This window comes from Triticum aestivum, chromosome 3D, assembly GCF_018294505.1.
Source record: "Triticum aestivum cultivar Chinese Spring chromosome 3D, IWGSC CS RefSeq v2.1, whole genome shotgun sequence".
In the NCBI taxonomy this organism is placed as follows: domain Eukaryota; kingdom Viridiplantae; phylum Streptophyta; class Magnoliopsida; order Poales; family Poaceae; genus Triticum; species Triticum aestivum.
The window spans coordinates 581953944-581967928 of record NC_057802.1 but is presented as its reverse complement, the minus strand read 5'-3'; the positions used below and the strand labels follow the sequence as shown (position 1 = coordinate 581967928).

General features: G+C 43.0%; 1 protein-coding gene and 1 pseudogene across 1 annotated transcript; both read right to left on the bottom strand.

The window, feature by feature from the left end:
* LOC123080674 (BTB/POZ and MATH domain-containing protein 1-like) lies at nt 1-1379 on the bottom strand. The gene has a single exon (XM_044503609.1). It carries the CDS (start codon nt 1273-1275, stop codon nt 208-210), a length of 1068 nt encoding a protein of 355 aa, XP_044359544.1. The 5' UTR covers nt 1276-1379; the 3' UTR covers nt 1-207.
* A 3610-nt stretch (nt 1380-4989) lies between these two features.
* LOC123076578 (uncharacterized) lies at nt 4990-5675 on the bottom strand (annotated as a pseudogene).
* Nucleotides 5676-13985: the final 8310 nt, after the last annotated feature.

The following is a 13985-nucleotide window of genomic DNA, read 5'->3' as shown; positions in this document are numbered from 1 at the left end:
AAACACCAAAACAGAAACAAAGTGACAATGATATAGTACTAGTTTCCATCTTCGAAAGTTAGGATAGGTAGTCTGATAGTACTAGGAATATAAGATAACTGCGGATAATAAGTCTTCAAACCAAACCAGGGAGCTAACAACCATTCCTAGTACAAGAAAACCATTTCAATCCCTGGAACTATATAATTGCTAACGCAACATTTACCACTAAACGGGGGCCGACATGGCAATCAGATTCTTAATAACTGAAGGGCAGCTCCTGCTGAGATGATCGAAGCCGTCGCTGTCTAACAAAGCCCTAAGATTTGCCGGGGAGCGAAGAAAATTTAAGCATGCCTTCTTTAGGCCCTCACAGTGGTGCTGCTCCGCTAACGTCAGGATGTTCGTTACTGTGCCTGCGTTGATGTACTTGCATAGCCTTTCCTCGCAGATACTCTTCAGCCTCTCCATGTTATACCTGTCGGCTGCAACAAGCAGATGCTGGCACATGACATCTTCATCTTCCTTTTCTGTCACCGGTAAGGAGTCGGTATACGCAAAACAGAGCAACGACTTGAACACCTCTGCCTCCATTTCATCTATGCGCACCACACCTGCGGTGTCTCCCTCCTTCATGCCGCCAAAGAGCTCCGCACTGAAGACCGGCGACCGGGCAGCGAGAACACAGCGGTGTGCTGCGAACGTGTGACCCCCAACCTCAAAAAGCACATCAGCGCCCTTCTCGGTCTTGAGGAGATCTCCGAGGTGCTGGTGCAGGTCAGATGGGGCCACAGAGACAAATGTCGGAGGGGTGTCTTCGGGCAGATCCTCTGCCCGGTAGTCGCTGATGACAACGACATCGCACCTGATGGTGAAAGAATCGTCCTTGAGATGCTCCGACTTCTCCAAGTCTGCCCTTTTCATGAACATCGCATTCCCCCAGCGCTGCTGAGAATTGTGGTTGTGTACTGCTACTGATGCCAATGAAGGAGCTTGGTCCGTCAACTCATCGGCAAAACTGAATTTGTGTTGCGCCTTCACTGCCGTGGTGACATTTTCATCGAGAACGAGGAACAGGGATATGCAGTCTGCGTACTGTTGTCCGGAGCCGTTGGGATGGTAAACGATGTACCATCGATGTCCTCCAAGGGTGAAAGAGCGGGACTTTATCCTTTCTCCGGTGGGGACGCCCTTGGTGCGGGAGTAGCCATCGATCTTGAGGAGGTGGTACCCGCTCGCTGTGGAGGCAATGATGGCAGAGGCAGATCGGGATGGCTTGCCGGCGGCGGCCGACATGGTAGACCTGCTCCGGGGGATGGGGGAGCCGCGACTCTTTGCGGCTCTGCCGTCTCCGGAAGTGTTACTGATCTGATAGGGTTTAGGGGACAATGCGGGGAGGCGAAAAGAGGAAGAAGGGGAACGAACATGGAGGCGAGACGCTGGTTTTATTTCGAGAAAGGAAAAAAAAATGAGACGACAGTCCAACTCCCAACGGCCCAAAGTAGTTCTTTTTAGAGCCACGGCCCAAAGTACTACTGACGCCCAACAATATCAAACCCACAGTTTGTATCGGCCCAACAGCAAGAAGGCAACCGAGGCCTACATAAAGTAAAAGAAAGCCACAACAGTGACGTGAGCTAAGAACAAACCGGTGAAATTACTTATGTGGATCAAATCGATTTCACGGACTGCAAGAATTTCGCCCAGTTGTTTTCACCTATTTCCATTGACATTAAGTTTCGTTGGTTTTGATAAGTGATGTGATCCTTGTGATTATACCCTCAATGCAAGCATCCCTAAATACAAGTGAATAGTGAAGATAACATCTAACCATAGCATTGAACTTAAGGGGTCATCAATTTCTTCTGATGCAATAATTTCAAAAACTCGGGGCACTACAATATTTGTCTGTCCGGCCATCCATCCCAAGCAAATTTATCACATAAAGCTCTCCTCCAGGCCCATCAAGGTGAAGTAATATGTCACTACTAGAAAAAAGGCTACTAATAGCGCGGGTAAAATGGCTACTAGTAACGCGGGTACCAGCGCTACTAGTATTAGTATCGTGTGTGCTACCCGCGCTACTGCTATTACAGACCTGCGCTACTACTAACGAAATAGTAGTAGCGTGTCTATAGTGCCAACGCTACTAGTATCCCAAATACTAGTAGCGTGCCATTTTTTCCCACGCTACTACTAGATTATTATGAATTAAAAAAAATCAGCCAATTCCATTCTATCACACATTTGCCGTATCGACTCACAGTTTCTCATTCTAGCGGCAACTCATGTATAATTCCTATCACACAGTGTTGTGCGTAGCAACTTGGTAAGCAGCTACCTACTTAAGTTGTTATGGTCCGATCCGAAATTTGGATCACTCGTCAATATGCGGCACCTTCCCGGCCTGATCTCGCGGCCTGCAGCTGCGGCGAAACACACGGGGTAGCCTCGACGAGCCACATCTGACCGACGGCAACCGCCGCCACGTCTCCAGCAGGCCCCGGTCGAGGTCGTCCTCGTGCCTCGCCACCAGCGGACGGAGGAAGCCATCGTACAAGTGCCCCGCACCCTGAAACCTGAACATCATTAAGATTCAGATTCAGATTCAGATTTGCCCACACACCAAATCAAGTGTATCTGAATGTTGATCATCTCTCGAGCTCGGGGTGTCTGGTCGACTGCTTACCCGTGTGCTGGGGTGCCAGAGGTAGAGGACGTGCAGCAGCTTTGCTTCTCCGTGCACCGGCTGCCACGACAACGTTGAGTCCACGAACCTTTTGACGACCGTCAGCGTCGCCAACAGAACCCTGCAGCATTACCAACAGAGGTTCAGAAACTTCGGATTCTTCAGAAGAATGACACGAAAAAACAATGCGGTACATGTCGATGTCGTAATGCACAACTGAAGCTATAAGCTATTTCCTAGTAGGATAAAAGTGCAGAGAATAGTTATATAAGAATGCATATAGATTTGACAAGTGCATAGAAAAACATAAGGTCCAAAAGAAACACATAATCAGGCAACCACATAATCGGTGAACTTCTATTTACTCACCAATCAAATAACATCAAAATCAACACATTAGCGTTGGACCTCGACACAACACACAAGGGGTGCAAAAGTGGCTGACTGAGATCATAAAGAAATATATAAGAAGGACCAAGACAATCATATTTCAGTCCAGACATATACGAGGACATATCATAACACACATACAAAGTAGCAACAAACTGATAATATAGTTTCTAGAATCATCTGCAAAGAGAACGACATTGTACGATGATGAATTTACAATCTTTAGTCTTAGCCAACACAACATACAACCTTTACAACCTTAAAATATAATAATTTAAGCTTTGACCAAAGTTTTATACAGAAGTAGGTAGTCCAAAAAGCTTCAGGCTATTTTCTGTAACACCATTAATTTCTGGCTACAAATGCAAAGCTAAAGAAGAAGAAAACTAAAACTTGAGTCAACAGATCTGCTGCTTCATTTCGAAATTCAGATAGCAGGTATGGTCTCATTTCTATTTATTTAATAGCATTTAAGCCTTGCCCAAAATTGCATATTGATTATTAGTATATTTCGTACAATCTAGATTATAAGAATTAGGCATAGACCTTTTAAAAATTCAGTGGGAAGCACTGTTCAAATTATAAGAATTGGACCAGCGTTAGCTCATTAATGCTGAGGCGCACACAAGGAGGTCATCCTAGCCCCACGAACACAGGAGCATGGGAACGCTGATGGTGAGGCTGCCGGGACGACGGACAATCAGTTCGTACTAAAGTCCGACTGTCTGACAACCAACATCGATTTTAAGTTTATATCACTCAGACTGCATATAAAATAGATAAGACATGCTGGATCGGTTTTCCTCAATTAAATATAGTAACTGTTATGGAAGCAATCATAGTGTACATTGTACACTAAAGCAATCGTTTCTTTCAGCTTGAAACAGAGACACCAAAAAAAGGAAGGAGGAAGTACCAAGCACACATTTACCTTGTAAAAAAGATCAGACATTCGGCATTGAAACGAGTGCAAGCAATCTGAATAATTTCCTTATCAATGCCAAGTTCTAGCCCACCAAACTGGTTGCATGGGAAAGCAAAGATCTCAAAACCTGTAGTCAGATAAAATTGTTAGCATAACATATCATAACTCAAAATCAAGGGCTAATCATATGCAGATAGATCATACCCTGGTCCTTGTACTTCTCGTAAGTTCCGTGTAGTTGGAATTGGTCAAGCCACTGCAGTAGTTACATGCAACGATTATCTTTGTTATTATAACAGAATGTCCATCCTTTCAGTACTTGACTTACATCTCTCGACATGTGCAAAATTAGATGAAACTAGAAGACTAATCAATGTCACAAAACTTATATGCACAACAATTCTGCTTGTCCAACTTGCCGACGACGGCCCGGCCGGATCTGTCCGCGCCCTGCACGTGGACGACATGGAGCTCCTCGAGGTTGGAGAAGTCATCACCGAGGTCCGGAATGCAGTCGTGCCACTCCTCACGGTCGGCGGGGGAGACGAGGAGCGCCGCGCCAGCGTCCACCGCGAAGTCGGACCCTATCACCATCATGGAGAAGTCGCTCCCGCCGCCGCTGCTGGAGACTAATGCGAGCGCCATGGCCGCCCCTCCTACTCCAGAGTCCCTAATAGAGGGGAGGCGCGGAAGCACGGGGAGGTGTTGGATGGCGATGGAGGCTGCCGGAATTGATCGGAATTCGGACGCCTGAGATGCCTGCCTGAGTCAGGCTGCTTTTTGTGGAAGCAAACTAAGCGTGCCCTACTCACAAATTAGAATTTTGGTAGCCATAACCTAGGATTTTTATGAAGTGTTGCATAAAACGAAAACATCACACGAACTACCAAGTATCTGCTATCATCCTATTGATTATTTCTTCTTAGGTACCTAGGCAAACATCTATGTTATATCTTGCAACATAACTTCAGTGAAACTAAAACATAATCCACAAAGATGGAGGTATCTAGGGAGCATGTGTATATATGAGTACTTTAATGTTAATGGTAGCTAAAATTTGAACTGCAGTGGACCTCCTTTTCACCCCCCAACTGTTAGCTCCCAAACCACTACTGCTGTCAATCACCCCATAGCTAGCTTGATCTATTAATATGTCGCTGTTCCCATGCCACACCTTCTGAACTACAGCTGACAACCACCGCCGGGACTGTTAACATGAGGCAAAATTGGATATATCAAAAATTTAGGTAATCCTAGGGTGAGCAGATACTCAAGTAGTCTGCGTAATCCCTAGCTCTACTCATTCCTAGTCCTTGTAGTTTACTAGCAATTGGCATAAATCAGTCAATTTGTTAGGCATAAATGGCCCAAAGCAAAGCAGCAGGAGGTCCAACTTACATATAGGTGTTGAGCTGGCGGACGAAGCTAAAGAAGTTGTTGTGCTTGAAGTACCTCGGCAACAGCACGATGCCCAAGAGGTTGGGGTCCAGACGAGCTTTTGTTGGTGGCACTCCAGGAGACGACGGCGTCCATGGCGGGGTCATCGACCATGTCGTAGGTCTCGGCGAGGAACGGCGTGGGCCCGGCGTCGCCCAGCCCGTCCATCGGCCTCGGCGCCCCGCCGCCGCCGGCCGCCGGGGACGGACAGGGGCGGCCCTCCACCTTCACCGGACTCATCATCCGATGGCTCATGGCAGCGAAGCCCACCTACAACAGACGGCGTGGTGGTGGACTGTCTTGCTAGTGCTCGCCGGTGGCGAGTGGGTTGGGACAGGAGAGGAGGTGGAAGGGAGGCCGGCGGCGAGTGGGTTGGGACTTGGAGATGAGGAGAGGAGGTGGGAGCGGAGACAGGATTGGGGATCTGGATCGGGCGTTGAGTGTTTTCTTTTGAGACATGGCGTGGGATGGTTGGTGGGGTGGGAGTAGATGCAGGTAGCGTGGGGTTTATAACCCGCGCTACTACTATCAACTTATAAACCCGCGCTACTACTACGGCTGGTCCCGGGAGGCACGGTGGAAATCACTTAGTAGTAGTGAGGGGTAAAAACCCGCGTTGCTATTATCAACTTAGTAGTAGCGGGAGTAAAAACCCGCGCTACTAGTAAGTAGTAGTAGCGAGGGGTATAAACCCGCGCTACTAGTAAGCGTCTGCCTATAAGCTTTTCCCTAATAGTGTGTAGTCGATGTTCGCATATCACAACTAGAGAATTACAACACAACATAATATCAAAACATTAAACTTTATTCAAGCTCACATGGTTACTAGCAACAATATTCCCCCCAAGTCCTCGAGAACATAAAGGGACTACTTATGAAACATCATATAGATCATGATCAGTTTGCTAATGATATGAGAAGCAAACAAATCTTTACCAACAAATTAGTAAACATCAAGGAATGAGAAGTAATTAACACCAAGAAGTGATCGTAACAACTCATCAGAAAGAATAGTTCATGGATTGAAGTCTAGGATTTGAGAGGATGACGGTGATGAGGGTGCTAGTGATGATGATCCCCACGATGAATGGAGCACTTGTGATGTAGATGGCTTATATTCCCTCCACCATGAGGGGAAGTATCCCGGAGAAACAACCCTTCATGGAGCAAGAAAGTGCTCCATCCCGTTTCCGCCTTGAGGATGGCGGCAAAAAAACATCTAACATAGGTCTAGGTTTTTGGGGGTAAATAGAACCAGGGGTGCCGAAGCCAGCCAGAAGGTGCACTATGGGCCTCACGCGGCATCAAGCTGGGTTGTGTTGTGGGGCCAGGTGGGCCCAGGGACACTTGGCTCTCTTCCAGCATGAAAGCTCCCAAACTATTTTTATTTTATTTTTTGGTCTTCGGAAAATTGAGTTTTTTTCGCAAATCCTTGTTTTGCTGCTTTCTTGCAGCCTTCTGACATGATTCCGTCCTTCGGTAGAACATGTAAATTAGAGAAAAAAGACATTAGATTGATGTGATAATGTGCAAAATATCATTTATAATGAGCAATTTATACTAATAAATAGTGATGCAAAATGGGCGCATCATTCTGGTTAGGTGTCACCCAAACCACATCTCCATGTCTCTAATTGATCCCACAATTTTTTTGGCGTGTTGGTGGTTACTCGTGGTTGTCCTTGCGATGCAGCGGTCAAGTGAATTGTGGCCTTCTAAGGTCGGGGCTTTGGCATGGACTTTGGTGGCATTCTCTTTCTTATGCGCTTGTCACCTCTGATGCATGCACATAAAATGTTGTTCTAGAGGTGTCATAGTGTATTGGTAGCATGATAAAACTAAAGCAGGGTTGCACTACAACAACATAATACCTTGACTTTAGAAATAACTTCTTTTTCATTGTTTATTAGCAACAATCCTCTTAGGGTTGCTCATATTTGGATATGCCTTGGGTGTTATAAATGTGGACAACTACACCACTCACAGTACAATTAAACGACCACAACATTTTGGGTTTAGTGAAGCAATGATGCTAAATTTCAACAACTACACCACACTTAGTAGAATTAAATGATTACAACAGTTGGCATGTGATGTTTGGTGAAGCAATGATGATGTGATAGCCACATGTATCGTTGGTGACAGGCTGACCTCCTATAAATAACTAGCTTATTGCCCACACTAGTAGAAAACAAGGCTTTGGTCACAGGGCAATATTAACATTAGTCCCGGTTCAGTCACGAACCGGGACTAATGTGAGCATTGGTCCCGGTTCGTGCGGCTAAGGCATTAGTCCCGGTTCACCTGAGCCCTTTAGCCCCGGTTTGAGACACGAACCGGGACTAAAGGGTGCCCTTTAGTCCCGGTTCGTGTCTCAAACCGGTACTAAAGGTCCCATTTTCAAACTCTACCCCCCCCCCCGGTGGATCGCCTTTTCGGTTTTGTAAAAAGCAAAAGAAAATGATAAAAACTTAAAAAAATTAGAATCCTTCGAGATGTAGTTATGTTACTACATCTACTAGTTAGGAAATTTAAAAACTTAAATTTAGACATGTTTTGCAAAAAGTGTAGGGAAAAATGTAAAACGGCTATAACTTTTGCATACGATGTCTGAAAAAAAGTATAATATATCAAAATGTTCAGCACGAAAACCCGCGTCCGATTTTGACAGCCTACGACCTGTTTGCAAATTTTTAGAATCCTCAAATTCTAAAAAGAAAAAAGTTATGCTCAAATTTCTGTTTTTTTTTTGAATTTTTGTGAAATCTGGTCAAACTACTTATTCAAGAAGTATTAGTGTTACTAAATAATTATTCAAGAATATTAGTGTTACTAAATAATTATTTTAGTTTTTTTGAATTTTGGTCAAATCTAGTCAAATTGTGGTCAAACAATGGTCAAACTAATTATTCAAGAAATATTAGTATTACTAAATAATTATTTCAGTTTTTTTGAATTTTGGTCAAATCTGGTCAAATTGTGGTCAAACTATGGTCAAACTACTTATTCAAGAAATATTAGTGTTACTAAATAATTATTGTTTTTTAGAACAATAGTTTCAAACTCAAACAGTGAAATGTGTGACTTCATGCTCAAGCTAAATTCCTGAGGGTTAATAGGATTGACATCTTACTATTGTCAGGAAAACAACAAGTGCAGACTTGGAAACGAGGGAGAATAGAACCCGGAAGTTAAGCGTGCTCAGGCTGGAGTAGTGAGAGGATGGGTGACCGCCCGGGAAGTTAGATGATTTGAAATGATGAGGGGTGATTAGAGATTAGAGGTTAAATTGAGCAGTGATGAGGGGTGATTAGAGATTAGAGGTTAAAATAATTCAGAAATTTGAAAATAAAAAAATTCAAAAAAAATTCAAAAAAAAATTCGAGTAGTGCCATGTAGCTGGATCACCTTTAGTTGGTAGGGAAGCTGAAATAGGATAGCAAAGTGCAAGAAGTGAGCACCAAGTTCGAGTAGGGTGATTGACACTAACTGTCACAAGTGTAATCTAGCGGGGGAATGGGATGTATTGGAAATTCGATTCATAGGAACATAGAGAAGATTAGCCCATAGATGAGAAATGAAACTAGCGACCACTGAACAAAGTGGACCATTAAGGCTCTATGTTTTCTACTCTGCGCGATTCAGTCAAGACGACATTGCCCTAGATTTCACCACACAAGTGGCATATGAGTGGATCGAATTGTCCAACTCTCCTATGCCCTACACGAATACCATGTGACAATACATATAGGTTTCTTCGGTGCCCTCACGGCTCCTATAGACTATAGTATCATCCCACCCACATCACAAATTGACGCACAACTTCTTTATGTGTGTTGCTAATCACTCATGGTTGATGCCTAGTCCTTGAGATGGAACAATCAAGAAGACGGTGGCCCTCAAAGGTCTGGTCTTTGGATTAGACTCGGGTGGCATGCTCTTTGATATGCACTTGGCACCACATTTTAGTACAGAATGTGGCAGTTCTTATAATAATGATCAAGTAAGTTGGGGTTGTCCCTTCTCATTAGTTTCAGAGCTCTTTCAAATTTCCAATGTACTCGCTCACTGTTCCAATTTGCATGGCATGAAAATTCTTCACACTGTCACAAATATTACTTTCTGCAAATCTATCTCGTACATATCTGCAGAAGCTGTGCCAAGGAAGAGTTTGAGCATTAAAGGTTGTGCCTCTGCACCACTGGACTATAGTTCCTTTCAGATAAGAGGCATCAAATTCAGTTCTTTGCTCAAGAGGTGTTCTAGCAGTGTCAAAATATTGTTCAAATGTTTGTATCCAGTGTTGAGTATCTTCTCCAGCAAATTGAGGTATGTTGAGCTTTGTTGGTTTAACACTCAAACATTGTGCCGCCACCCGCGCCACCAATTGTGTCACCGCCCCGGAATCGTGGGTCAAGGTACGAGGATTGTACCAGCTAGCCGAATTGCACCTTGCCACAATCCAACACGCCACCGAGGACAGTTGGCTACTAATACCAATTGATAGGTTCTCACCAACTTAAGAACAACAAACACATGGAATTCAGAGGAAACTAGCCACAAATTTAGAGGGATCTGCAGTGGTGGCTCGGGTTTACAACCCATTTACATTCAATGCCTCTCCAGAAGGGATTCGAATTGCACCTTGCCACAATCCAACACGCCACCGACGACAGTTGCCTACTAATACCAATTGATAGGCTCTCACTAACTTAAGGACAACAAACACATAGAATTCAGAGGAAACTATCGTCGAATTCATAGGGATCTGCAGTGGTGGCTCGGGTTTACAATCCATTTACATTCGATGCCTCTTCAGAAGGGATCCGATGCCTATATAAAGGAAAAGTTTAACTGGAAGTAAATGAAGGCCACAACAACGAAGTGAGCTGATACAATAAAAGGCCGCCAGCGAGTGATTGAATCTCAGCCGACGGATGCAGATCGAACAACATGCAACCTGTGACTTAAGTAGCCACCGTACGACTTCGCATCATCATCCCAGCCGCACGATGGAGATCCAAGGGCTCGAGGCTGTCGTCGGAATAGACACAACAACTGAAGAAGAACAGACAGCTAAAACTATGAGCTAATTAACGAACATATTGTGCATTTTAAAATAGCAGCGAGTTCAACAGGATTAGACGCTCACTGATTCTAATACAAAACTGAACCTGGAGCAGAAACATCAAGAAAGAACCGGCTTCTTTTGCATGTTTACAACAATTTAATGAGTCTAATCCTGCCTAACTTATAGTGCAGGAAGCAACGATTGCATACAATATCTGAACTCAGCCACGTCCTATAACATCGTGGTGCAAATCGAGGATCCAAAATCTTACAAGCTACATACAATAGGATGCTTGACCCATAAGAAGAATCTTATATTTACTAGAAGCACCATACGAGCGTCCACGTTAACTCTCAGAAACTAATAAAATCATCCGTTAAATTTCTGGATTAAGTATCTACAGCCGTACGATGAGGTCCCTCATATAGAGTCCTCTCATGTTGTCCCACGTACCAAATTAAAAAAAAGCAGCCAACCTCTCCCACGATGTGGACCCTCATGGAGTCGTGGTATGTAGTATCACGTATCAAATCTTCAAAAGGAAAAAAAACAATCCAGCCAACCTCTCGACGATCCCGTTCCTTCTAATGTCAGCCCTAACCAGGAAAGACAATCCAACGAGCCCCTCACCGACCCTCTTCCTTCCGATCTCAGCCGTATCCAAGAAAAACTAATCCAGCCAACCTCTCCGAAATCCCCATCCTTCGAATCTCAGCGCTAACCAGGATGCATGGGGTGCAATCGGTCTTGGTTGATGGGGGTGAGTAGGAGATCGTTTCAATCTCTTCATCTTTTATGCCTTGACAAAACTGCAAACCACGATGGATGATGCGGCGGAGAAGGACGTTCAACATCCGATTGGGCAGCCACCACTATTGTTGAGGTTGTAGAGTGGAGGGAGTATGACAGCCTGTTGATGACGCCACGGTCGTCCAAGAATTAAGTCGAACTCTTCCAACTATTCTCCTGACGTTCTCAAATCTGTGCAGAGAAACCACATGAATAGCAGCAGGGTCCACCCCGGAGAGCACACCAATTAAATCCATCTGAAGATTGTCTCCTACAGGAAGCTGATTGCCTCTGCAATTTCATATGAATTAGTATTACAGCAAGGATATCATCATGTCTAAGCTGCTGTCGAGAATCACCTCACCTGGTGTTGAGTAGTAATAATCGAGTAGTGGTAGTCAACTACATATTTGTATATTTTCAGCATGGGTAATAGTTGCTCCAATATTTATTTTCATGTTCCTTTTGTTTAGATTTTATGATTTCTATGGAGTACCAATGTGATGCATGATACATTCTGTTGTGGGATTAAATTTGCATACATGAAAAAAATACGGCCAGATTAAGTATTCTATTTTTTTAAGTTCTACTTATAATGAGTACACAAGTTCGGTTTTTCATTTATCTGATATACACACACGCCGTTTCTTTGATCATGTATATCTTATATCTTATGCTAATCCTAGCTACACTGCAGCGTCCTTGCATCAGTATCACACGGCATCGTTGCCGGTTCTACGATTATACGACAAGCACGTCTCATAGTGGACTATTGCATGATTTACAACAAGAAAAAGATGACCCAGGCTGCTGAAAATAAATCTTTGATCTCCCCAGAAGACTTTGTTTCGCCAATACAACAGAGAGGAACATCATCGAGAACATTCCCTGCTGCTGCATCCATGTTAGAAACAATCTAAATACAGGGTCCGATCTAACCAGCCTCTCTGTCTCCCACAGTGAGCATGTTCCTGCCCAAGCACGGAAATCCTGACTCCCATCAGCTTTCAAGTTCTGTCGATGTAGTAACCCGGCGGTATCTATTTTTATTCCAGAAGATGAATTCATCACATTATGGTTAATGCATCAGAGGCGAAGGTGTACTACGACTGTTTGAAGCAGTTTAGACAGTCGTCCCTGGTGACGAGGATGCCAAGACAAAAAATATGTGCTAATTTGCATGCACGTACACTGTTACATGAAGATGCAAAACAGAAAAGGCTGTCATAGTTTTTTATTTATCCTGGGCGTATATTTGCTTGGACGATTTCAACTTCTCCACAAATTATTCTCATGCAGTAATGCCATTCCGTATCCGGCAACAACTTCTTGCGACATTATGATGGGACCAATTTGCAGACAGGAGACTCTCACCAGATCATGTGACGGGCTGACGGTCATATCAACAGAACGCTCTGAAGTTTGGATGAAAGAAAACCGATCGACGGACAAGAAAGGAATGAGATAAGCATCCGCATGCAATTTCTGCAGTTACTCTCTTTTATCTTCTCTTTATCCCGACGTCTCCATTCAGTCATCAAGTATGCGTAATCATTCAACACTAGGACGGTAAATGAGTTCATACTATCAAGGTAAGACACTTTGGAATGAATAATGCTCCGTAGAGATAAAATCTATAGTGTTTGGGGCATGAACTGTATTGGTCAAGAGGTCTAATGATTCTCCAGTTGTAATTACATATATTTTCGTTGTAATAATATACATATTTTTGGTGTGTTATCTGTGCATTTAATTATGAAAAAGGAGTATTCAGAACCTCAAATAAAGATTCAGTGGGCAAATGTGTATATAACTACAACTGTCAGAGCTATGCCAGTTGCCAACTTTGTACATAAATATAAGTATATATATAGTTATCTCAAAAAGAACACAATATATATAGGATATAGGGGAATATAGTTATCTCTTGGGAATGTTATTAGTAAAAAAAATTACGCCCCTATTTTGCAGCATGCACATATAAAATATTGCCCTATTTATCCATTGGACCTACTTAGGAAGTACACGTACATGGGGGCGTGGCATGATGTGAACAAATAAATTCATTTTTACTTTGTAGTAATCTGTGATATTGTGTGATGCGGAGCAAGTCAAAACAAACTTCTATTACTATGTAAATAATTATCATATAGATCATATATGCTATCAAATAATGTCTTTGTTCTCTCATATCGATTAAATAAATGTATCATCTGAATTATTAGTGTGCACATGCAATGTCTTAGTTCTCTCATGTCGATTATATAAATTTATCATCCGAATTAGCACAGGCTATTCCATGAAAGTATTCTTACTATTATGGGACAAATGTCAAGAACTCAAAGATTAGATTAAGATCTTTGCATGAGTTCAGAATTACTATGAAATAATTCACTTATGTGTATTGATCTCTGTAGTTTGTTGTCCGAATACGACCGATATGGATTTCAACACTGTGTTACCTCTCCTTTGCTACTCTGATACATGTAATACCTTATACTAAATAGTAGAGACAATAAAATTTTTGTCTTTCACCAGATGTATACATTTAAATTCCATATTATAGTCACAAATCTGAAGTTGTTGATAGTAACACAAGTAAACGTTGATAAATACATTTGTAACGACCATTGAACATAAAAATATTCTAATCAAGTAAGCAGGTAAGAAATATATACATTTTTAACCTGTAAATTATATGTTGA

Coding starts and splice junctions, on each gene's coding strand:
- LOC123080674 (XM_044503609.1), bottom strand. CDS start 1,275: ATGTCGGCCGCCGCCGGCAAGCCATCCCGATCTGCCTCTGCCATCATT.